General features: G+C 35.7%; 1 protein-coding gene across 2 annotated transcripts in view; it reads left to right on the forward strand.

Annotated features, from left to right (window-relative positions):
* Positions 1-26176, forward strand: part of CFAP47 (cilia and flagella associated protein 47) — a 504014-nt gene that overhangs the window by 107319 nt on the left and 370519 nt on the right. For both annotated transcript variants that reach the window (XM_027534335.1, XM_027534336.1), the window contains exons 23-25: positions 6975-7069; positions 12332-12491; positions 18146-18341. In XM_027534335.1, coding sequence (XP_027390136.1) covers positions 6975-7069; positions 12332-12491; positions 18146-18341 — 451 coding nt within the window. The remainder of the gene's footprint in view (positions 1-6974; positions 7070-12331; positions 12492-18145; positions 18342-26176) is intronic.

The raw sequence follows: 26176 nt of genomic DNA on the forward strand, positions 1-26176 counted from the left end.
TTATGTCAAAATATATATAGGAAAAAATATATGTAGACAAAACATGAACAGTAATGGTTACTGAGTAGATATAGTATAGGTAATTTTGAGGGGTGATTTTTTCTGTTCTTACAGTTTTCTTTATAACGAACGTACACCTAAGTTATTAGAAAAAAACTCACTGTAATCCATGACATTAATGGATTTCCCCAGTTGATCAGTGGTAAAGAACAGTTCTATGAAGTCAAATCCTATGAAGTCAAATCCCTTATGACTATACAGTGTAAGTGAAAAATAGATTTAAGGGACTAGATCTGATAGACAGAGTGCCTGAAGAACTATGGATGGAGGTTCGTGACATTATACCAGAGACAGGAATCAAGACCATCCCCAAGAAAAAGAAATGCAAAAAAGCAAAATGGCTGTCTGAGGAGGCCTTACAAATAGCTGTGAAAAGAAGGGAAGGGAAAAGCAAAGGAGAAAAGGAAGGACACACCCATTTGAATGCAGACTTCAAAAGAATAGCAAGGAAAGATAAGAAAGCCTTCCTCAGAGATCAATGCAAAGAAATAGAGGAAAACAATGGAATAGGAAAGACTAGAGATCTCTTCAAGAAAATGAAGGATACCAAGGGAACATTTCATGCAAAGATGGGCTCAATAAAGGACAGAAATGGTAGGGACCTAACAGAAGCAGAAGATATTAAGAGGTAGCAAGAATACACAGAAGAACTGTACAAAAAAGATCTTCACAACAAAGATAACTACAATGGCGTGATCATTCAGATAGAGCCAGACATCCTGGAATGTAAAGTCAAATGGGCCTTAGGAAGCATCACTGTGAACAAAGCTAGTGGAGGTGATGAAATTCCAGTTGAGCTATTTCAAATCCTGAAAGACGATGCTGTGAAAGTGCTGCACTCAATATGCCAGCAAATTTGGAAAGTAAGGAAAACCACTAGACCATTCAGGTATGACCTAAGTCAAATCCCTTATGATTATACAGTGGAAGTGAGAAATAGATTTAATGGACTAGATCTGATAGACAGAGTACCTGATGAACTATGGATGGAGGTTCGTGACATTGTATGGGAGACAGGGATCAAGACCATCCCCATGGAAAAGAAATGCAAAAAAGGAAAATGGCTGTCTGAGGAGGCCTTACAAATAGCTGTGAAAAGAAGAGAAGCGAAAAGCAAGGGAGAAAAGGAAAGATATACCCATTTGAATGCAGAGTTCCAAAGAATAGCAAGAAGAGATAAGAAAGCCTTCCTCAGTGATCAATGCAAAGAAATAGAGGAAAACAACAGAATGGGAAAGACTAGAGATGTCTTCAAGAAAATTAGGGATACCAAGGGAACATTTCATGCAAAGATGGGCTCGATAAAGGACAGAAATGGAATGGACCTAACAGAAGCAGAAGATATTAAGAAGCGGTGGCAAGAATACACAGAAGAACTGTTCAAAAAAGATCTTCATGACCCAGATAATCACAATGGTGTGATCACTGACCTAGAGCCAGACATCCTGGAATGTGAAGTGAAGTGGGCCTTAGAAAGCATCACTACGAACAAAGCTAGTGGAGGTGATGGAATTCCAGTTGAGCTATTTCAAATCCTAAAAGATGATGCTGTGAAAGTGCTGCACTCAATATGCCAGCAAATTTGGAAAACTCGGCAGTGGCCACAGGACTGGAAAAGGTTCATTTTCATTCCAGTCCCAAAGAAAGGCAATGGCAAAGAATGCTCAAACTACCACACAATTGCACTCATCTCACACGCTAGTAAAGTAATGCTCAAAATTCTCCAAGCCAGGCTTCAGCAATATGTGAACCATGAACTTCCAGATGTTCAAGCTGGTTTTAGAAAAGGCAGAGGAACCAGAGATCAAATTGCCAACATCCGCTGGATCATCAAAAATGCAAGAGAGTTCCAGAAAAACATCTATTTCTACTTTATTGACTATGCCAAAACCTTTGACTGTGTGGATCACAATAAACTGTGGAAAATTCTGAAAGGGATAGGAATACCAGACCACCTGACCTGCCTCTTGAGAAATTTGTATGCAGGTCAGGAAGCAACAGTTAGAACTGGACATGGAACAACAGACTGGTTCCAAATAGGAAAAGGAGTATGTCAAGGCTGTATATTGTCATCCTGCTTATTTAACTTCTATGCAGAGTACATCATGAGAAACACTGGGCTGGAAGAAGCACAAGCTGGAATCAGGATTGCCGGAGAAATATCAATAACCTCAGATATGCAGATGATACCACCCTTATGGCAGAAAGTGAAGAACTAAAGAGCCTCTTGATGAAGGTTTACAAGGAGAGTGAAAAAGTTGGCTTAAAGCACAACATACAGAAAACTAAAATCATGGCATCTGGTCCCATCACTTCATGGCAGATTGATGGGGAAACAGTGGCTGACTTTAGTTTTCTGGGCTCCAAAATCACTGCAGATGCTGACTGCAACCATGAAATTAAAAGATGCTTACTCCTTGGAAGGAAAGTTATGACCAACCTAGACGGCATACTGAAAAGGAGAGACATTACTTTGCCAACAAAGGTCCATCTAGTCAAGGCTATGGTTTTTCCAGTGGTCATGTATGGATGTGAGAGTTGGACTATAAACAAAGCTGAGTGCCGAAGAATTGATGCTTTTGAACTGTGGTGTTAGAGAAGACTCTTGAGACTCCCTTGGACTGCAAGGAGATCCAACCAGTCCATCCTAAGGGAAATCAGTCCTGAGTAATCATTGGAAGGACTGATGCTAAAGCTGAAACTCCAATACTTTGGCCACCTGATGTGAAGAACTGACTTATTGGAAAAGTCCCTGATGCTGGGAAAGATTGAGGGCAGGAGGAGAAGGGGATGACAGAGGATGAGGTGATTGGATGGCATCACTGACTCAGTGGACATGGGTTTGGGTGAACTCCAGGTTTTCATGATGGATAGGGAGGCCTGGTTTGCTGTGGTTCGTGGGGTCACAAAGAGTTGGACACTACTGAGCGACTGAACTGAATGGTTTTCTTTATAAAAAAAAAAACATACAACTAAGTTATTAGAAAAAAAAACTCAATGTAATCCATGACATTAATGGGTTTCCCCCATTCCTCAGTGGTAAAGAATCCACCTGCAATGCTGGAGACACAAGACACGCAGGTTTGGTCTTTGTGTCAGGGATATCCCCTAGAGGAAAGCATTTCAACCCACTTCAATTTTCCTGCCTGGAAAATTCCATGGACAGAGGAGCCTGGCGGGCTACAGTCCATGGAGTCACAAAGAACTGAATACAACTGAAATGACTAAGCATGCATGCACACATCACATTAATAACCTTAAGATAAAAATACCATATGTTCATATCAATAGACGCAGGAAAAAAAGCATTTTACAAAATCCATTACTCATTAAAAAAAAAAAAAACAGTAAATGAGTGATGGAAAGGAAGTTTCTCCAGTTGATAAAAAATATCTACATAAAAACCTCACAAATAACATTCTTTTTTTTTAATATTGAAGTATAGTTGATTAACAATGGTGTCTTAGTTGCATATGTGAAGCAAAGTGATTCAGTTATACATAGACATGTATCTATTCGTTTTCAAATTGTTTTCCCAATTAGGTTGTTACAGAATATTGAATAGAGTTCCCTGTACTATACAGTAGGTCCTTGTTGGTTATCCATTTTAAGTGTAGCTTGAAGCTTTCTCGTTAAGGTCAGAAACCAGGCTAGGCTATCCCCTCTCACCCCTCTTTCTCAACATTGTATAAGAAGACCTAGGTAATGTAATAAGACAGAAAAAGGAGTTGAAAAGTATACAGATTGGGAAGGAAGAATTAAACTGCCTTTTAGTTCACAGATGACATGATTGTCTGTAGAAAATCTGAGTCAATTAAAAAAAAAAAAGCCTCATGGAACTAGTAAGCTATTATAGTAAGGTTTCAGGATACAGGTTACTAAACAAAAGTCAGTTGCTTTTCTGTATGCATGCCCACTCAGTCATGCCCAACTCTTTGCAACCCCATGGACTGTAGCCCACCAGAGTCCTCTGTTCATTTGATTTTTCAGGCAAGAGTACTCAAGTAGGTTGTCATTTCCTCCTCCAAGGGATCTTCCTGACCCAGGAATCAAACTGACGTCTCTTGGGTCTCCTTTTTGGCAGGCGGATTCTTTACCACTGAGCCACCTGGGAAAACAAGTAGTGAAAAATGAAATTTAAAGTTAAATACAAAATACCATTTATATTAGCACCCAACAAAAATGAAGTACTTAGGTATAAATCAAACAATATAGTTACAGATCTATATGAGAACTGTAAAACTCTGGTGAAAGATATCAAAGGAGAATTAAATGGAGCAATCATTCTGTGTTAATGCATGGGAAGACTCAATATTGTCATGTTGGCTGTCCTTCCCAACTTGATCTAGAGATTCAATGCATTCCCAGTCAAAATCTCAGCAAGTTATTTTGTGGATATTGACAGACATATTGATTCAAAGTTTATATGAAAAAAGAAAAGACCCACAATGACCAGTGTGGTATTGAAGGAACAGAACAAAGAAGACAGACACTACCTGACTTCAAGACTTACTTCAATGGTGCAATAATCAAGAGAGTTTATTGACAAAGCTAGACAAATAGATCAATGGAACAGGAAAGAGAGCCCAGAAACAGCCCCACATAAATATAGTAAGCTCATCTTTGACAAAGAAACAGAGGCAATACAACTCAGAATAAATCGTCTTTTTTAAAGAATGTAACTGAAACAGTAGACATCCATAAGTTAAAAAAATGAATCTATATTTGGCAAAACTAATACAATATTGTAAAGTTTAAAAATAAAATAAAATTTAAAAAAAATGAATCTAGATACAGATTTTATATACTTCACAAAAATTAACTCAAAATGATTACAGACCTAAATGTAAAAGGCAAAACTATAAAACTCATAGAAGATAACATAGGAAAACATCCCTAAAATGACCTTGGGTTTGGCAGTGACCTTTTAGCTACAAGAAAAAAGATATGATCTGTGAAAGAGAGAATTAATAAGCTAGACCTCATAATAATAAAGATTTCTGCTCTGCAAAATATGCTATCAAGATACCAAAATGAAAAGCCACTGACTGGAAGAAAATATTTACAAAAGACATATCTAATAAAGAACTATTCTCCAAAATAAAGAACTCTTTAAATTCAACAGTAAGAAAAACAAACCATTTGAAACCTGAGCCAATGATATGAGCATACAACTTACCAATGGCAATACACCAAAGGTAGATAAGCATGTGAAAAAGTGCTCCACATCATATGTTACCAAGGAAATTAAAATTAAAACAACAGTACGAAGCACTATGCATCTATTAGAATGGCCAAAATCCAGAGCATTGACAATGCTAAATGCTGATGAGGATGTGGACAATAGAACTGGTGTGAATGCAGTTGCTAGTGAGATTTTATTGCTGATGGAATTGAAAGATGGTACTACTACTTTGGAAAACAGTTGGTCATTTGGTGGTTTCTTCCCCAATGCTAAACATATTCTTACCATACAATGTGGCAGATTGCTGTCCTTTGTATTTACCCAAATGAGTTGAAAACTCATATTTACACAAAAATGTGCGTGTAAGTTTTTATGGCAACTATGTTAATCATTTCCAAAACTTGGAAGCAACCAAGGTGTTCTTCAGTAGCTGAATGGGTAAACTGCAGTATTGAGTTGGCCAAAAAGTTGTTAGAATTTTTGCAGACAATGGAATATTATTTAGTGCTAAAAAGAAATGAGCTATCAGGTCATGAAAAGACATGGATGAACCTTAAATGTATAGCACTGAGTGAAATAATCTAATCTCATAAGACTATATGCTGTATCATTCCAACTATATGACATTTTGGAAAATGCAAAACCATGGAGGCAATAAAAAGATCAGTGGCTTCCAAGGATTGTAGTAGAAAGAGACAAATAGGTAGACCACAGAGGATTTAGGGGGCAGTGAATCTCCTCTATATGAAACAGTAATGCTGGATGTCATTATACATTTGTTCAAACCTATAAAATGTACAACACTATGAATGACCCCTAATGTAAACAGTGAACATTACGTTATAATAATGTATCATTGCAGGTTCCTGTATAATGAATGTACCACTGTGGTAGACGATGTTGATAATGGAAGAGGCTGTGTGTGTGTGGCAGTGGGGAGGGGGATATAAAGGATATCTCTGTATTTTCTGCACAATTCTGTGAACTAAAATTACTCTAACAATCTATTTAAAAATATAAGAGTTTCCAGCAGATAATAATTCCTTATCTAGTGTATTTTTATAGATAATTGTATTCCTGATCTTCCATAGAATAACCATTTTCTCCCTGGAGCTTTTTGTTTCATGTATGTTTCATGATATGCCATATATATATTTTCCCTTTATTACAATAATTTTTATTTCTGTATTTCTTTTCACTTCTCTACTTCTGCATTGGTCAAACTTTACTGTGGAGATCATTTTAATTTTGTCTACTTTTTGTCCTGAGATAAATATTTAGTATATTTTATGTTCTTTTATTGTCTCAAGGGTACATTTTATATTTACTTGTAATTAACTACCATTACAAAATTGGAACTTATGATAATCCAAGTTATTCCTGAAATGTTTTTAAAAATAATTTTGTTTCCTGGCTGGAAATATAGCAATAGGTAGAAAATTTAAGGTAAAGTAAGAATTATCTGTGAGCTTATGTCATTAATATTTTAACAGTATGTTCCCTGGTGACTCAGATGGTAAAGAATATGCCTGCCGATGCAGGAGGTGTGGGTTTGATCCCTGAGTCGGGAAGATCCCCTGGAGAAGGGAATGGCTACCTACCCCATTATTCTTCCCTGGAGAATTCCATGGACAGAGGATCCTGTCAGGATCCAGTCCTTGAGGTCGCAAAGAGTCAGACACGACTGAGCAACTAACACTTTCACTTTACTTTTACTTTCCTTTTGCAGTGTTGCAAGCACCAGTGACATTATCCAGCACTCATTTTATCTTTGAAATCCCATTACATAGTCTGGATCCTAATAACAGGGTCACAAAAACTCAGGTATGTATAATTGATACAGTTTACAATTTTTTTTTCTGATTATGGTTTTTAGCTTATTAAGATGATTATTCTGAAGCCTGTGTTGTAAGAATATGTGTGTGTGTGTGTGTGTGTGTGTGTGTGTGTATATATATATATATATATATATATAGAGAGAGAGAGAGAGAGAGCCTATTTCTCATAAGTAATAATCAAAGTACATAAACACATATAAAGCCATTTATATATTTATATTTTAATGTAAAACTAAAATATAAAATAAATTGAATGGTTATCTGTCTTATACAAATAGAAGCTATGGTTAAAATTCACATGAAATATGTTTCATACAGGTGAGGAAATTAATTGAGAGGCAATAATATAAATTGAAAAAGTCCAGATATATTATAGTCACTTCTATGATAATCTGCTCTTTTTTTCTTATTAGATATTTCTGCCTTTCTTCTAATTATGAATCCATCTGAAAATATAAAGATATGCATAAGAAAGAAGCTCAGGCATATATTGTAGAAATTTGTATTTGTGGTGCTCCTTTTTTGTCTTCTATATCACTTTTCCTGCATTTGTGAATAGAATCCTTTATATTGTAAAAGACACTTTGCCGATGTATAATGTAATTAAGATTAATGATCCTGAGCACGAGGGATTATCTGAGATTATGCATGTGGCCCCAGTTTTATCACATGAGAAGTTATAAACAGAGAACTTTTCTTGACTGTGGTCAGAAGTCGTGATGACAGAAGAGCGGTCAGAGAGATGTGATGTTGCTGGTGCAAGGAGGCCACCAGCCAAAGATGTCTGAACTGAGAATGGCAGGAAAACAGATTCTTCTCTAGAGCCTCTGGAAAGTATCACAGTTCCTCGATTTTAGTCTTGTGATTTTAGTCTTCTTGATTTTAGTCCAGTGATATTTGCATTGACCTTCTAATCAATAAGACTCTAATGTGACACATTTGTGTTGTTTTAAACCACTGTTTGTGGTAATTTGTTGTGGAAGCAATTAAAAACCTAAAGTAAGCTATGTTAGCATCACACAGAATTAACTATAACTATTTTAGAGAAAATTGAAATAAGAATTGGTTAAAATTGGTTGCTTCTGGGAAACAGGAGTGTTGATGAGTAAGAGTTGAGTGGGCCAACTTTTTGATAAGTATATTTTCCCTATTTGTATAAACTATGTACATGTATCATTATGATGAATTTATAAAGAAAAATAACACAATACTACATATACTTGGGGAAGGAAATGGCAACCTACTCCGATGTTCTTGCCTGGTATATCCCACGGACAGAGGAGCCTGGAGGCCTGCAGTCCATGGGGTCATGAGAGTTGGACATGACTTAGCGACTAAACCACCACTTATACTAAATTAATTAACCAATGTTTCTCCCTTGATGAGTGCATCAGTTCTATTATTAGGATAGGATATAGAAAGACGTGAATTGTATTTTGGAGATACCATTTCCTCAAATTCAGAATGAGAAAAATGAGGCATTCACATAACTAGCATGATACCATGCCCACCTTCTGTGTTAAGAAAAGGAAAAAAAGATGTCTTCTTTACAAGGTGCAAAGGAACTTCCTTACAGAGTACACAAATATTAGGACTAAATAGATGTCTCAGTACATACAGACATTTCAGAATAAAATTGACTCATTTTTAAAATCCTGATTATTTTAAATCAATCATGCTTTGAAAGAAACAAAGTATGCTATTTTATTGTGGTGATGATTACATAGATCATTCTATACTCTTCAAATTTTGAAGAGCAGGGTTTTTAAAAACCTGGTTGAAGGTTTTATTTTCATAATGATTAGCACTGGAAAGATGAGTCTGCATACAAGTCATGTACATAGCTCCCAGATTCACAGGAATTTCACAAAGACAGTGCAGAGAGATTTGGCATACACGTTACACAACTTTCCCTAGTGTTAACACCTTATACAACCAGGAAACATTTTTTAACACTAACAAATTAGCATTAATAAGCTCAACATTCAGAAAATGAAGATCATGGCATCCGGTCCCACCACTTCATGGGAAATAGATGGGGAAACAGTGGAAACAGTGGCAGACTTTATTTTTCTGGGCTCCAAAATCACTGCAGATGGTGACTGCAGCCAGGAAATTAAAAGACTCTTACTCCTTGGGAGAAAAGTTATGACCAACCTAGATAGCATATTTAAAAACAGAGACATTACTTTGCCAACAAAGGTCCATCTAGTCAAGGCTATGGTTTTTCCAGTAGTCATGTATGGATGTGAGAGTTGGACTGTGAAGAAAGCTGAGTGCCGAAGAATTGATGCTTTTGAACTGTGGTGTTGGAGAAGACTCTTGAGAGTCCCTTGGACTGCAAGGAGATCCAACCAGTCCATTCTAAAGGAGATCAGCCCTGGGGTTTCTTTGGAAGGAATGATGCTAAAGCTGAAACTCCAGTACTTTGGCCACCTCATGCGAAGAGTTGATTCATTAGAAAAGACTCTGATGCTGGGAGGGATTGGGGGCAGGAGGAGAAGGGGATGACAGAGGATGAGCTGGCTGGATGGCATCACCGACTTGATGGACGTGAGTTTGAGTGAACTCCGGGAGTTGGTGATGGACAGGGAGGCCTGACATGCTGCGATTCATGGGGTCACAAAGAGTCAGACACGACTGAGTGACTGAAGTGAACTGAACTGAACTGAAAATATTATTAGCTAAACAACAGACTGCATTCGGATTTCACTTTTACTGCCCAGGGTCCTATCCAGCATACCATATGGCATTTAGTCTCTTCTATTACATGATAGTTTCTCAAACTTGCTGATACTTTATGACCTTGTTAATTTTAAAGAATACTGGTCTGGTAGTTTTTTTTTTGTTTTTTTTTTTTTTCCAGAATGTTCCTTAATTTTGGTTTGTCTTATATTTTTCACCTGACTGGTCTCCGTTCTTATTTTCTATGGACTTTGGGGAAGAAAATGTCACATAGGTGAAATGTTCATTTTGTCACATCATGTGAAAGGAGTACATGTTATCAATAAACACACCGTGTTTCTCTACTGTAAAGCTGGAGAAGCCATTTTTCCCCTTTGCACACTATACTGTGGAAGTGAGTCATCAATTTCATCCCACACTCAAGGTGTAGGGGGTCAAGCTCCATCTTCTGGAGGGGACATTTACGTATATTATTTGGAATTTTTCTGTAAGAAAGGTTATTCCCTTCCTCCCTCCGTTTATTTATTTATTTGTCAGTATGAACCCACATATATTTACTTCCTACTCTCAGTTTTAATCCAATGTTCATTTTTGTTTATGCTGCTAAAATTGTTCCAACTTTGGCTATTAGAACATCTTTTAGATTGACCCTTTGACGTGCTCTTGTTCTTATGATTTTTAAACACTTCTCTTACTTTCTATGACTACAAAATGGTCAAGGGCCACTTTTATTTTAGTTGTTCTAGCTCTCGAGTCAACATTTTCTCCAAGAAACCTCAGTATCTTTTATGGGAGAATGGTATTTAGAAAACAAGGTCTATATACAAGATGTGCTAGCTGCTACTGTGGTGTCACATGTTCTAGGTCCTTTTGGGAGATAGTGCCAGGAAATATTTGTATGTGTAAAAATCCATGAATACACATATATTGGTAATTTTTCTATCTACCTGCCTATCATCTATTTATATCTACCTTTTCCTGTCTACCTATCTAAACATGAGTTTTAACTTATAGCTCTTACTCTAATCCTGCGCCACAAGGTTCATTCCATCTTTCTCCCTTGTTCATTTTTAACTCTTCTATGACAATGAGAAGTCTGAATCTCTTATTTATAATGTATTTACTTATTTTTTTTTAACGCTGGTGTACTTAGTAAAGAAGTTTCAGGATTTTTAACCTGCACTCTCACCCCACTCCAGTACTCTTGCCTGGAAAATCCCATGGACAGAGGAGCCTGTTGGGCTGCAGTCCATGGGGTCGCTAAGAGTCGGACACTACTGAGCGACGTCACTTTCACTTTTCACGCATTGTAGAAGGAACTGGCAACCCACTCCAGGGTTCTTGCCTGGAGAATCCCAGGGACGGGGGAGCCTGATGTGCTGCTGTCTATGGGGTTGCACAGACTCGGACACAACTGTAGCAACTTAGCAGCAGCAGTAGCAGCAGCAACCTGTACTCTGTTAGAATTATTAGCATATTTTCCAACTAGAGTACAGTGTTTATCAAGAGTATCTTTTTGTCTTTAGCTTTATGTAGTTTCCAGTCAAAACACAGTTTTCCAGAATTATGTAGGCCATTCTTTACCCAGTACCTTCAGTGAGGTTATTTCATTCTTTTGCGATATAATTTGTCACAGTCTACAATCCATCCTGGGATCCCTGACATCTTGGTTGATTCCTTTTAATTTTCATATTTTTAAGTCTACTCCTTGCAGTATATAATTATTTGGGTTTTTGGAAATTGTATAGAAGGGTTTACCACTTCAGTGCCATATAGAACAGTTTTATTACACTGAAAAATCTCTCTATAACCCCTTGGCAATTAACTACTTCTCCTTCCACCAACATTTGGCAGCAATTGATTTTATTTTCCATCCACAAAATTTTGCATTTCCAGACTGACAGGTAATTTAATTATACAATATGTAGACATTTGGACTTAGCATCTTTCACTTAAAATTAAGTAAATATGTAATATTCACTTATGTTTTTACTTGAATTAATATGTTACTTATTTTATCACTGAATTTTATCCTATTTTATCGCTGTACTGCAGTTTTTTTATGCATTCATTTGTTGATAGAAACCATGTTTGTTTTGACTTCCAGTGGTTCGTGATTATGAGCAAAGCTATTGTAAACATTCACATACAGATTTTTGTATAAACATAAATTTTCAATTTACTTAGGAAAATAATTAAAACTAGGTTTACTGGGTCATTTGGTAAGTGTATGTTTAGCATTATAAGAAGCTGTCAAACTGTCTTCCAACATGACTGTACCAATTTGCATTCTACCTTCATGAATGAAGGTTCTTGTTACTCTGCATCCTTTCTAGCTAGCATAGCTCCTTTGAGTACTTTCATAGTTGTTAACAGGCTATGGACATATTCATGTACCTGTTTGTCTAATATTCACCTTTAAAACATTTTATCTGTGATTACCACTTTTAATTGCTTACTTTGTTCATAGGACCATCAAGTTGCTATGGCAATACAAACTAAATTTTAGATTGCATATTGTAATTTTTATAAATTTCTTCTTTTATTTTTTATGTGTGAACAGAATCTGGTCTTACATAATACTTCAAGAAAAGATGTAGTGTGGAATTTGGATATTAGAAATACTGGCAAGCTTTTCAAAGATGGTATATTCAAATTTAGCACACTCAGTGGAACTCTGCAACCAAATGAAGAGTGTAATGTTGCTGTAAATTTCTGTCCAAGTAGGTACCTTTTTCCTGTATTTGTTGTTATTTCTATATCAGTTTATCATTCACATATTTTATTTTACTATGTATATGAAACTTTATATTATTATATGTACTTAAAACAGTTTTAAGAAATTTCTTACTAAAATTTTGTAGTAACTATCATTATAAATGACTCCCTTTGATCCTTTCCTCCTGGTGTTCATGCTGTTATATACTCCCCTCCTACATCAAATAAGGTTAATATATGACTTGTGGGATTTTATGGATGTGATGGTGTCTGATCTCTAAGGGTTTATCAGAAAAGACATCACAACCTCTGACTTACATGGATTGCTCGCTTTGGGGAAAGCTGGCCAGAATGTTTGTTTATCTATATTTCTACTTTCCTGGTTTTTTTTTAATTGCAAAAATATAACTGTACCTTTTAATAATTGGTATAACAGTTTTCTTCCATTAAATATCTATTTGAAAACAATTTGGAAGCTTTACACATTTGATTTTCTAATGAGCTACAGATTATTTTTTCTAGTTTCTAGAAAAAGGCATATAATTGAGTTTTTCCCTTCAAGAATAATATGCTTTTCCAGCAATCAAGGTGTTGTTTTATATGCATCACTGTATAAAAAACAAAAATATCTTTCCCCCCTGAATTATCTTGGTACCTTGTTGAAAATCAACTAACCATAAACATGATTCTTTATTTCTTTTGGTCTTAGAGAATGGCTTGTGAAGTATTTTATTCCCTTCATTTCTGTTTTTGTGAAGATTGATATTAATTATTCATGAAATGTTTGGTAAATTCCACCAATGAAGTTGTTTCAGCTTTGGCTGTTCCATGTGGGAAATGTTTTGATTCCTACTTTCATTCCTTTAAGTATATTTATATTTTAAGTTCATATTTAGTTCATATTTTATATTTCTTCTTATAATTATAATTCTCATAATTACATATTATAATATGTAGTTCATATTTTATATTTCTTCTTTCATCAATTGAAGTAGTTTATATCTTTCTAGAAATTTATCCATTTGTTCTAGGTTATCTAATTTGTTTGTATATAGTTGTACATTGTGTTCTCTCATAATTCATTTATTACATTTCTGTGAAGTGAGCATTTTCCCTTTTTTATTCATGATTTTTGAATCTTTTCTTTCTTTTTTCTTGGTCATTCATGCTAATGATTTTTAAAATTTGTTATTTTCAAAGACCAACTTTTGATTGCCTAATTTTTTTCCTGTGCTTAAATTCAATTAATTTCTGTTCTAATATTTATTATTTTCTCTATTCTGCTTTGTTTGGCTGTAATTTTTTTTCTTATCTCTTAGGGTGCAAGGTGTTAGGTATTGATTTGAAACATCTTTTTATATATAGACATTTATAGTTATAAATTTCACTCTGAGCACTGATTTAGGTGTATCACATAAATTTTGGCATGTTTTGTTTTCCTTTTAATCTCAAGGTATTTTTTTTTTAACTTACCTTACCATTCCTTAACAATTAGTTTTTTGTGGAGTGTGCTGTTTAATTTTCATGTATTTGAGAATTTCCCATATTTCACTTTAATATCGAGTTCTATTTTTATTACATTGTTGTTGCAGAACATAGTTTATATGGTTTTAGTCTTTTTTTAATGGAGTGAAAGTCACTCAGTCATGTCTGAGTCTTTGTGACTCCATGGACTATAATTCTCCAGGCCAGAATACTGGAGTGGGTAGCTGTTCCCTTCTCCACAGGATCTTCCCAACCCAGGAATCAAACAGGGGTCTCCTGCATTGCAGGCGGATTCTTTACCAGATCACCTTATACCCTAAAATATGATCTACCCAAGAGAATGTTCTACATACACTTCAGAAGTTTATGTATTTTGCTTTTGTTAGAGGAAATGTTCCATAGATGTGTGTTAGGTCTGCTTCATTTATAATGTTGTGTAAGTCTTTTTATTTCTTTAGTGATCTACCTACTTGACTTTCCCACATTTGTGAGTGGTTGTTGAAGTTTTAAAGGGTTTTCATTTCATTATTTATTTCTCCTTTCAATTCTATCAGATTTTTCTCAAGTACTTTGTGGCTCTGTTAAGTATGTATATGTTTATAATTGTTTTATATTCTTGATGGGCTTCCCTGATAGCTCAGTTGATAAATAATCCGCCTGTAATGCAGGAGACCCCGGTTCAATTCCTAGATTGGGAGGATCCTCTGGAGAAGGGATGGGCTACCCACTCCAGTATTCTTGGGCTTCCCTTGTGGCTCGGCTGGTAAAGAATCTGCCGGCAATGTGGGAGACCTGGGTTCGATCCCTGAGTTGGGAAGATCCCCTGGAGAAGGCAAAGGCTACCCACTCCAGTATTCTGGCCTGGAGAATTCCATGAACTGTATAGTCCGTGGAGTCACAAAGAGTTGGACACAACTGAGCAACTTTCATTTTACTTCACTACTTCACATTTCTTCTTGATAGCTTATCCTGTTATTAGTACATATAGCACCCTTATTTATCTATAGTAGCAATTCTTTTCTTAATATTTATTTTCTGTTATTGTTATAGTCACTGCAGTTCTCTTTTAGTTACTACTTGCATGTATATTATTTCTCTGTCCTTTTACTTTCGAGTGAGTTGTTTTTTGAATCTAAAAGTATCTCCTGTAGATGACATGAATTTGGATTGTTTTTATTTTTATAATTTATTTATTTTTGGCTATGCTGGGTCTTTGTTGCTCTGTGAGCTTTCTGTAGTTGTGGAGTGAGAGATACTCTCCAGTTGCAGTTACATGGGCTTCTCATTGAGGTGGTTTCAGTAGCTGAGGTGTGAGGGCTCAGTAGTTGTGGTTCCTGGGCTCTAGAGCATAGGCTCAATAGTTGTCAGGGAGGCCCTGGATTTTTTTTTAATCTAAATTTTACTTATCTCAGCCTTTTTGTTGCTGTATTGAATTACTTTACTTTTACTGATTAATTACTAATGAAGTGAAGGAAAGATTTACATCTTTTTGTTATTTGCTTTCTGTATGTCTTTTAGTTTAACATTTTACTTCTCTTGTTTCTTTCACAAATTTTGAGGTATTTTCATGGTGATTTTCCTGAAAAAATACAACTAACATCTTAGTTTTTAAAATATAATTGAGATAAATACCAAGTTTTTGTCGATAGTATGCAAAAACTTTGCTCCAATATAGCATCCCTGCTTAAAGCTCAACATTCAGAAAACTAAGATCATGGCATCTGGTCCCATCACTTCATGGCAAATTGATGGGGAAACAGTGGAAACAGTGGCTGACTTTATTTTTCTGGGCTCCAAAATCACTGCAGATGGTGATTGCAGCCATGAAATTAAAAGACGCTTACTCCTTGGAAAGAAAGTTATGACCAACCTAGACAGCATATTAAAAAGCAGAGATGTTATTGTGTCAACAAAGATCTGTCTAGTCAAGGCTATGGTTTTTCTAGTAGTCATGTGAGAGTTGGACTATAAGAAAGCTGAGAGCAGAAGAATTGATGCTTTTAAACTGTGGTGTTGGAGAAGACTCTTGAGAGTCCCTTGGACTGCAAGCATATTGAACCAGTCAATCCTAAAAGAGATCAGTCCTGGGTGTTCATTGGAGGGACTCATGTTGAAGCTGAAACTCCAATACTTTGGCCACCTGATGTGGAGAGCTGACTCATTTGAAAAGACCCTGATGCTGGGAAAGATTGAGGGCAGGAGGAGAAGGGGATGATAGAGGATGAGATGGTTAGTTGGCATCACTGACACAATGGATATGGGTTTGGGTGGACTCCGGGAGTTGGTGATGGACAGGGAGGCCTGGTTTACTGCGGTTCATGGGGTCGCAAAGAGTCGGACACGACTGAGCAACTGAACTGAACAGGAAGATGCCTCATGCACAGATACCTAGGAAATTAAGTCTAACCAACACTAGTCTATCAGCTAACCCAACCCACTCCCCACCCCCGCACCCCATCTGACCCCATGAGATCAGGTTGAGTCTGTATTCTAAAACGACACCTTCTCATAGCTTCTTGCCCTTCCCTATTCTGCTTCCCTCCTTTACCCACAGGTTCCTCTGAGAGCACTCCCGCAGTAAATCACTTGCATCGGGATCTCTCGGACACTACCATATTTTACACTACTGGCAATCTAATACCGGTGACTAGCTATGTCAATAGTAGAAAAGGCAGTATAAGAACCTGTTACTACTTTTAAAGTCTTAAGAATTCATTAAGCTGTGTGTTCGCTCTCAGTAATATTCTGTAAGACAGTGTTGCAGTAAATCTACATCCAGCATACCTTTTATCCTGGCCTTGTATATTCAGTGTAGATTTATAGGTGAGAGAGAAGACATCAGATACTGTGATTAGTAGACTTTAAAAATCTTTTTATTTTGTATTCCCTCTGTTTAGAACTCTGAAAATATGATAGAAAGCATCAAATATTCCCTGCAATCTAAAGTTTACTTTGTAAAACTTATTAGGTCTCATTGTATATTTCTGTGAATTTCTTCTTAGTTTCTAATGTGTCTGGTACTAAAAGAAATAGCATAAAAACTAGTCCAGCCAAAGCTACCATCTGTATTTCTATTCAGAGTTTTTCCTTTATGTCCCAAAGGAACATTTATATCCAGATGAAGTGGTCTGGATTATTTAGATGGAAATAAGAAAAATTTCCATTTGACTTTTTTCTTTCAGTGTGGGACTGAGCCCATGCAGTCAAACCCGTTGTTTCCCTCCATAGGATACAATCCTAACTCTTAAAAAATCAAGCATGCCTATAACACTTTTAAATAAATTACCTCTTAGGTGAGAGAGAAGGCATACCTGGGCTTAAAAACATACATTATTGAAGCCACAGTGGTCTTAGATAATATAAGGAGCCTCATTCTTCATTACCCCAGAAACCTTTAAATTTTCTGAAACCCAGAAATAATCTCAAAGCAGCCCATTCAAAACTCAGAATTCAGTAAGTTTTTGAATTCTAAAATACAACATTGAGTTCAGACTCACAAGATCATATTTTTCTGCCTATGAGATTTATGTTTGGAGATTTGAGTCTTAAAAGACATTGGCACCTGTTGTCTGAGACCAGCCTGCTGCCTCTGTGCTGAGCCCTTTTCTCCAGCACAAACTGCCTTTCCTCCTATGAGTTGCCATGTGGTAATTTCCTGTCTTTTCCTATGAGGTGAGATTAACCAGTCAATCCTCACAGCCTTTCATAAACCTAAAAATCTGAGAGAAAGCATGTTTGATTCCTCTCAGTATATCCTTTTCTCAGTAGTCCCCTAAGATCCTTAGGGCAGTTATCTGACCTCATCTTCATACTGCCTATATTAAAGAGATGGGTAGCTCCTGTTAAGGCACAGAAGGCAGTTAAAAAATAGAAGTCTTGTTGTACTGTGTCCCCACAGTATATGTATTTTCCCATAATAATGAAAATCTGTTTTAAGGGAACATGCTCTATTACTACACAGAGTGTTCTTTAAAAGAGTTTTATTTGCATGACACCTCATTACATGTCTTAAGTTCCTTAGCAGGATAAATTCAGTTTCCAGGTAATCTATTCTGCTCCACTAAACTGTAACTTAATAGTACATCTTAATATTTAGTAAGGTTTAAATTATATAATTTTTTTTGCTGTGTGTGCACTAATCTAAAATACTTTAAAAATGTTTTTCTTTCATTAGAACAGCCTAGAGAATACACAGCTGATATCCCTATTTATTTAAATGATAATCCAGTTTGCTATCGAATGTTACATCTGGTTGGAGAGATAAAATCACCCAAGTTATTATTTGTTCCTCCTTTCGTATTTTTTACTCCTGTTCCTTTGGATGTACCAGCTGTGATGGACGTCAATATTTTACCTCAGAACTATTTCAGGTAAACACCTAATGTGAATTTACCACATCTTCTTCAAGTACTTCTTTGTTTCTGTCTGCGTTATACGAGTCATGAGCAATGTCTGACTGTTCTATAGATGGAGTGAACTTTTAAAATATTTAACTGTACGTTTAAATTAAAAATACCCCCCAAGAGCTCATTTAGTTATCTCAGTTTTTAAATTTTCTTATAAAAATTTTTGCTATGTCTGATTTTGTGATTTAAGAAGCAAGCTTAAAACTTCAGTGTATTACTTTTCTTTTACTCCATGACCAATTACCACAGATCTAGTGCCTTTTAAAACATGAATTTGTTCTCAAGTTTCATCGGTGGTCAGTAGTCCAGGTTAGTTTAGTGTTCACTGCTTAAGATCTCAGTAGGCAGAAATCAGGTGTGGACTACAGCAGCACATCATCTGTGACTCAGTCCTCCTCCAAGTTGGCAGAATTAATCCCTGTAGTTGTAGGACTCAGGCGTCATTTTTTTTTTGCTGGCTGTTTGCTTGGGCAACTCTCAGCTCTTATGGGCCACCCTCAAGTCCTAGACCAGAGAAGGCGATGGCACCCCACTCCATTACTCTTGCCTGGAAAGTCCCATGGATGGAGGAGCCTGTTAGGCTGCAGTCCATGGGGTCGCTAAGAGTCAGATGCGACTTCACTTTCACTTTTCACTTGCATGCATTGGAGAAGGAAATGGCAACCCACTCCAGTGTTCTTGTCTGGAGAATCCCAGGGACAGGGGAGCCTAGTGGGCTGCCGTCCATGGGGTCACACAGAGTCAGACACCACTGAAGCGACTTAGCAGCAGCAGCAGCAAGCCCTAGACATGTGGTTCCCTTCTTACAACATGGTATTTAACCCATTCAAAGCCAGAAGTACACCATCTCTTGGACTTTTCTCTCTCACCTGATTAAATTTGATTCACCCATGATTGTCTCCCTTTTGCATACTCAAATTCCATTAGCTAGGGATCTTCATTACATATGGAACTTCCCTTTACTATTGCCATATAGCATAACTTAATCATCAAAGTTGGAGAAGGTGATGGCACCTCACTCTAGTTCTCTTGCCTGGAAAATCCCATGGACGGAGGAGCCTGGTAGGCTGCAGTTCATGGGGTCGCTAAGAGTCGGACACGACTGAGCGACTTCACTTTCACTTTTCACTTTCATGCATTGGAGAAGGAAATGGCAACCCACTCCAGTGTTCTTGCCTGGAGAATCCCAGGGATGGGGGAGCCTGGTGGGCTTCCATCTGTGGGGTCAAACAGAGTCGGACACAACTGAAGCGACTTAGCAGCAGCAGCAATCATCAAAGTAAGTGTCTCATCATGTTTATAGGTTCTGCCACCCAAGGAATGGGAATTATGCAGTTTATACACCAAGGAACAGGACTCTTGGTGGCCATCACAGAATTCTACCTATCATAGTGCACATGCTATAGAGAAATATCATCTGTTTGCATTTTTAAAAAATTGATAAGCAGCTCAAGCCCCAGTACTCTATTGGACTAGATACATTATGAGCCCTCACATTACGAAACAGAGCATGTGTGTGTGTGTGTGTGCGTGTATAAAACTGTTGGAGTACTGAGAAGTGTGGGAGGCTTCTAAAGGACTGAGAGCAAACCAAAACAATACATACTTATAAGCTGAAACCAGAGTAGGAGCGGTGAACTGGATTAACATACCAAGGGTAGGCTTGTTTTTAAATCTTAAGACAATTTCAAGATAGGAAAACTTAATCTCAGATTCCTGGATTAATCCAGGGACACTGGAAGAGGCTAAAATGATTCCATGTCAGTAAGTCCTTCTATCTTTCATTATATATATATAATATATATATCTTTCATATATATATTAGCTAGTTTTCCTAGCTAATGGAATTTGAGTATGCAAAAGGGAGACAATCATGGGTGAATCAAATTTAATCAGGTGAGAGAGAAAAGTCAAAGAGATGGTATACTTCTGGCTTTGAATGAGTTAAATACCATGTTGTAAATACCATGTTTTATATATATATATATCTCAGAATTTTCTGATGGATTTTTCAAAAGCAGAGGTTATTAGATCCTATATCTAGAATTTATGATTCAGTAAGCCTGGAATGGGATATAGTAATTTGTATTTCTAATAAGTTTCCAAATGATATTGATACTCCTGTTCACAAAGTGAACCAGAATTTCTACTCAAAATGAAACCATCCTCAATTTTGGCCTATATTTCAGTTTTCACAGATTGCTAACAGCTAGACAGGAGCAGTGTCAAGCATTACAAAACTCACCAGGAGGGAAGACATCATAACTTAGAGTCAGCACAAGCAGTCTTAAGATTTAGACTCTTAAGTAATTCAGATATTGGATTTATCAGATATAAAGTATAAATAATTTGTTAAAAAAATAAAAGATGGCATTATAAAAATTAGTAATTAACATGGGATTGTATAATATAGATTGGAAAATGAACCTAATATAACTTTTAGAAATTTTAAAATAAAGCATGTAAGGTTAAATTTTAAGGGCATCCATTAAACCTAAACATAGAAACAGACAAAACTTCAGTTAACTTTACAAGAGAAGCACACTTTTTAAATGAAGGGGAAACTGAACAAAAATGATGGCAAAAACTCAAAATAATTGATTAATGCAATGGAATGTAAATAAATTGACCAGTTAAAAGACAGAGGCTCATAGAGGGAATAAGAAAAAATTCCAGCTTCCTATTTTAAAAAGTATTTATGAAATGTAAGGACAAAAAGATTAAAATAAAGTGGGGTTTCTCAACTTCAGAACTCTTGATATTTTGATGATAATAATTCCTTTTTTTTTATTAAAGTCTCTCCTATACTTTGTAGGATATTAAGCAGCCTCCCCCCCAACCCCACAGTTGTGAAAGAAAAAAAAAATAATAAAATGTCTCCACACATTGCTACATTTCTCCTTGGAAGCAAAACCATTCCTAGTTCAGAACCACCAAGTTAAAATATTGATTTACATACATTAAAATAGTGATTATGATCATTTCCATAGATGCAGGGAAAAAAAGAATTTCACAGAATTCAAAAATAATTTATAAAACTCTTAAACAGTAATAAAAGAGAAGTTATTTAAGTTGGCAAAGTTTTCTGTCATAAACCTAGAGGAGACATTATTATGGATATTGGAATATAAATAAATTGCCTTTAAATAAAATAGAAAAGGCAAGGATGCCTATTATCACTGTCTTTCGAACATGTTTTACTAGAGAACCTAGTCCATGCCAGAGTTAAGAAAAATAAAATATGTGAGGATAGGAAAATAAGCTTCAGAACCAGCATTATCTGTTGATTAGGAGATTTTCCATATAGGAAATGAAAAGAATTTATACACATATTTAAAGCTATGAAGATCATTTATCAAGTTAAACAAATGTAAGTCCAATATTTAAGGTTCAATAGTATTTCAGCACACAACATTTAGAACATGCAACTGTAAAACTACTATCCTTAAAAACATTAGCAATTGAAGGTAATAGGAAGAATTGTATGTGACTATATGGATAAAATTATAAATCTTAAATCGAAGAACTCATAAATAAATGAAGATTTACACCATATTCATGAATTGTGATATTCAGGATTTTAAAAAGCACAGTTCTCCACAAATCAACTTAGATTTTTCATGCAACTGCAATAAAAATTCAAATAAAAATTTTCATCAAGATTGACAAGTAAAATTCTAAATCTTATATGGAAAAATCAAGGGTCAAGAATAGCCACACCACCCCTGAAGAAGAAGGTGAGAAAGGCTTGCCTGCCCAAATACCAAGAGTGAATCAATGTCACAGTGGTGCAGTGATAGATTAAATGAGCATAGGAACCCAGTAGACTTGAAAATGGCCCACACATGGACAGATACTGAATATGTGACAAAGGCAGTATAGATCTTTGGAGAAAAAAGATTACTATTCAATAAATGGTGCTGAGATAATTAACTGTATAAAATAGTTCAAACTGGATTCCTGTCTACTTAATACATGAAAATTCATTACACATCGATTAAAAGGCAAAATGTAAAAAAAGAAAACAATTTTAATGTCTGTACCTAGAGAAAGATTTCTTAAACATGACTTAAAATTATGCTAACAGTAAAATAAATAGCTGGTAAGAATTAATCAGAAAAAATACCAAATAACAGAAATGTTGACAAAAAGTTTCAATAGATATTTCACAGATAAAATATAAAACACATGAAAAAATATACAGTAATTGACCTCTTTGTAAACTTGAAAGTAAGAATTAGTGACTACAGCAAGATATCATTTTGCTTGTCCTAGGTAGGCAATCGTTAGGAAGTCAGGCTACCAGTTAGAGTATCAGTGAGTAAGAACATAGTAGATAATACTATGTAAGGTGTAGTATGTGCATATTTCACAGCCCAACATTTCCACTTCACAGTATATACAAGAAAAATGCATCAGGGAAATGCAAATCAAAACCACAATGAGGTATCACCTCATACTTATCAGAATGGCTATTGTCAAAAAGGCAATGAATAATAAATGTTGCCAAGGATATGGAGAAAAGGGAACTCTAGTTCACTGTTGGTGGGAGTGGACATTGCTGCAGCCACTATGGCACACAGCATGTTGGGTCCTCAAAAAATTAAAAATAGAGCTATCATATGATCCAGTAATTCCACATCTGGGTATATATCCAAAGAAAACAAAAATGCTAATTCAAAAAGATACATGAACCCCAGTGTTCATAGCAACATTATTTATAATAGCCAAGGTATGGGAGCAACCTGAGTGCCCATCAATAGACTAATGGATAAAGAAGATGTGTATATATTTTACATATTCAATGGGATATTATTTGGCCATAAAAAAGAATTAAATTTTACCATTCACAGCAAACATGGATGGGCCTGGAAGGTATTATGCTTAGTGAAGTAAGTCAGACAAAGACAGATACTGTATCTTTTCACTTATATGTAGAATCTAAAAAATAAAACAAATGAATATAACAAAAGAGAAACAGATTTATAGATACAGAGGAAAAAATAGTGATGGGGAAGGGTCAAGATAAGGGAAGTGGATTAAAAGGTACAAACCACTATGTATAAAATAAATAAGCTACAAAGATATATTTTACAACACAGGGCATGTAACTAATATTGTATAATAACATAAGTATTGAATCAGTATGCTGTACATCTGAAAATAATATAACATTGCAAATCAACTATACTACAAGGTATGTTTGAAAGTATTCATAGTTGTATTATTCAGAATAGTGAAATCTGGGAACTACACAAATGTCCAGTGACATGTGAGGGTATAATTAATTTGTGATATACATGCACTTGAATAAATATTCTATATCTGTGATGTGGAGGAATTTTAATAACACAACTGTATTAGGAATCTTAGAAAACAAAATACTGAGATTAATTAAAAGAAAGTCAAAGAAGGCTGCATATATTGATATCCTGTATATAAAATGGCAAAAAAGGACAATGAAACAAATTTATATTTAAAAATATATGCCTCTTTATAGATATAAAGTAATAGATGTAAAGAGTGGTCAGTTGACATGTTAAAAATATATAAATTGTGGGGATTTGTGTACCATTATTTTCGTAAACTACCAAATCTTAGACCCACCTCAGAGCTTCTCTAGTTCAGTACTTTATTTTGCAGTTAATCATTCTGAGATCCAGAGAAAACAAGTTCCGAGTGTGACAGAAATCAATGAAAATCATCAAAGTTGAAAAGCATAGAATGGCCATTGGCTTCTAACATTTGGCTTACAAGATATGATGAGTGCTTACTTGTGCCTCAGGGAATTGCTCTAAATGCCATTTTGTGAGAGAGTGTAGTTCTTCAACATTAATTTGGCAACTCTTGAGATTCACAGTTTTTTCAAGATCTAATCTTATAAGTAGATAGTAAACTCTGTTGCTTGAATAGGAAATAAAAATGACTTGAATTATATTGTCCTAGAAATTACTTTTTTTGTCAACAAACATTGTCTCATATATGAATTAATCTTTACTCTTTCAGCTTTTGAATTAATGTATAATGGTATCAATTTTAAAACTACTTCAAGTTAAAATCAGAGTCTTAACATGATATAATGAAATGAACATGTAAAAGGGACTGTATCCTTTTATTAATATATATGCAATAGAACTAATAGTGTTAATGACTTATCCAAAGACATTTAGTTAATTAGCAACAGAATTGGACTCAAACCTGATTTATAAACTGCTTTTTCATGTTTTATCCAGTGAACCATATGAGTTTAAACTAGTTCAAGTTGAGAGCTTGTTTTACTTTTTCTAGTTAATTAGCAGAATAATCATTCTAATTAAAATACTAGGGAAATAGGATTCACATTTGATAGCATGTCTTATTTGCTATACAAACCTGCATATATAATAAAGCAAAGTAATACAGTGAAATATTTATTGACAGCTAAAAGTTATCAAGTATGAATTAAAATTAGAAGTGAATAATAGGGCTTCCCTGGTGGTCCAGTAGTTAAGAATTCACCTTGCAATATACAGATGGTGATTGTAGCCATGAAATTAAAAGACGCTTACTCCTTGGAAGGAAAGTTATAACCAGCCTAGACAGCATATTAAAAAGCATACATTACTTTGTCAACAAAGGTCCGTCTAGTCAAGGCTATGGTTTTTCCAGTGGTCATGTATGGATGTGAGAGTTGGACTATAAAGAAAGCTGAGCACCGAAGAATTGATGCTTTTGAACTGTGGTGTTGGAGAAGACTCTTGCAAGTCCCTTGGACTGCAAGGAGATCCAACCAGTCCATCCTAAAGGATATCAGCACTGGGTGTTCATTGGAACAACTGATGTTGAAGCTGAAACTCCATTAGGCCACCTGATATGAAGAGCTGACTCATTTGAAAAGACCCTGATGCTGGGAAAGATTGAGGGCAGGAGGAGAAGAGGAGACAAAGGATGAGATGGTTGTATGGCATCACCAACTCGATGGACATGGGTTTGGGTGAACTCTGGGAGTTGGTGATGGACAGGAGGCCTGGCGTGCTGCAGTTCATGGGGTCGCAAAGAGTTGGACACGACTGAGCAACTGAACTGAACTGAATAGGGCTTCCCTGGTGGTCCAGTGGTAAAGAATTCACCTTGTAATATACAGGATGCTGGTTTGATCCCTGGTGCTGGAAGATCCCACATGCCGCAGAGCAGTTAAGCCCATGTGCCACAAACTACTGAGCCAGTGCACTAGAACCCACGGGCTGCAGTTGTTGAAGCCTGTGCACCCAGAGCACATGCTCTGCAACAAGAGAAACCACCACAATGAGAAGCCCACACACCTCAACTAGAGAGTGGCTCCCACTCTTCACACCTAGAGAAAGCCCACACAGCAACCAAGACCAAACATAGCTATAAATAAATAAACCTTAAAAAAAGAAGTGGGTACTATATACTATGCTATTAAAAATCACAAACACTTTTAAACTGGCTGAATTATAGTAAATAATGAAATATAGTGTATAGTATACTATATAGTATATTAGTATATATAGTATAGTACATATTAGTATAGTATAATTGGGATTAGTATATAGTCTTAGTATAGTATATAGTACATATAGTATATAATGAAATGTATAGTATATAGTATATAATGAAGTATGTGAACATCAAGTATTAATAGAATATTTTAATAGTAATGATTGAAAAATATTCATGTCATATGTACAGTGCTTAACTGTATGCAGATTAAAAATAGGTATGTGTATATGTATTTGTTAGTAATCCTTAGTCTACATCCAATAAAGCTTTAGCTTTTAAAGGGATGATTTTTAGTA

Source organism: Bos indicus x Bos taurus, chromosome X, assembly GCF_003369695.1.
Source record: "Bos indicus x Bos taurus breed Angus x Brahman F1 hybrid chromosome X, Bos_hybrid_MaternalHap_v2.0, whole genome shotgun sequence".
Classification (NCBI taxonomy): Eukaryota; Metazoa; Chordata; class Mammalia; order Artiodactyla; family Bovidae; genus Bos; species Bos indicus x Bos taurus.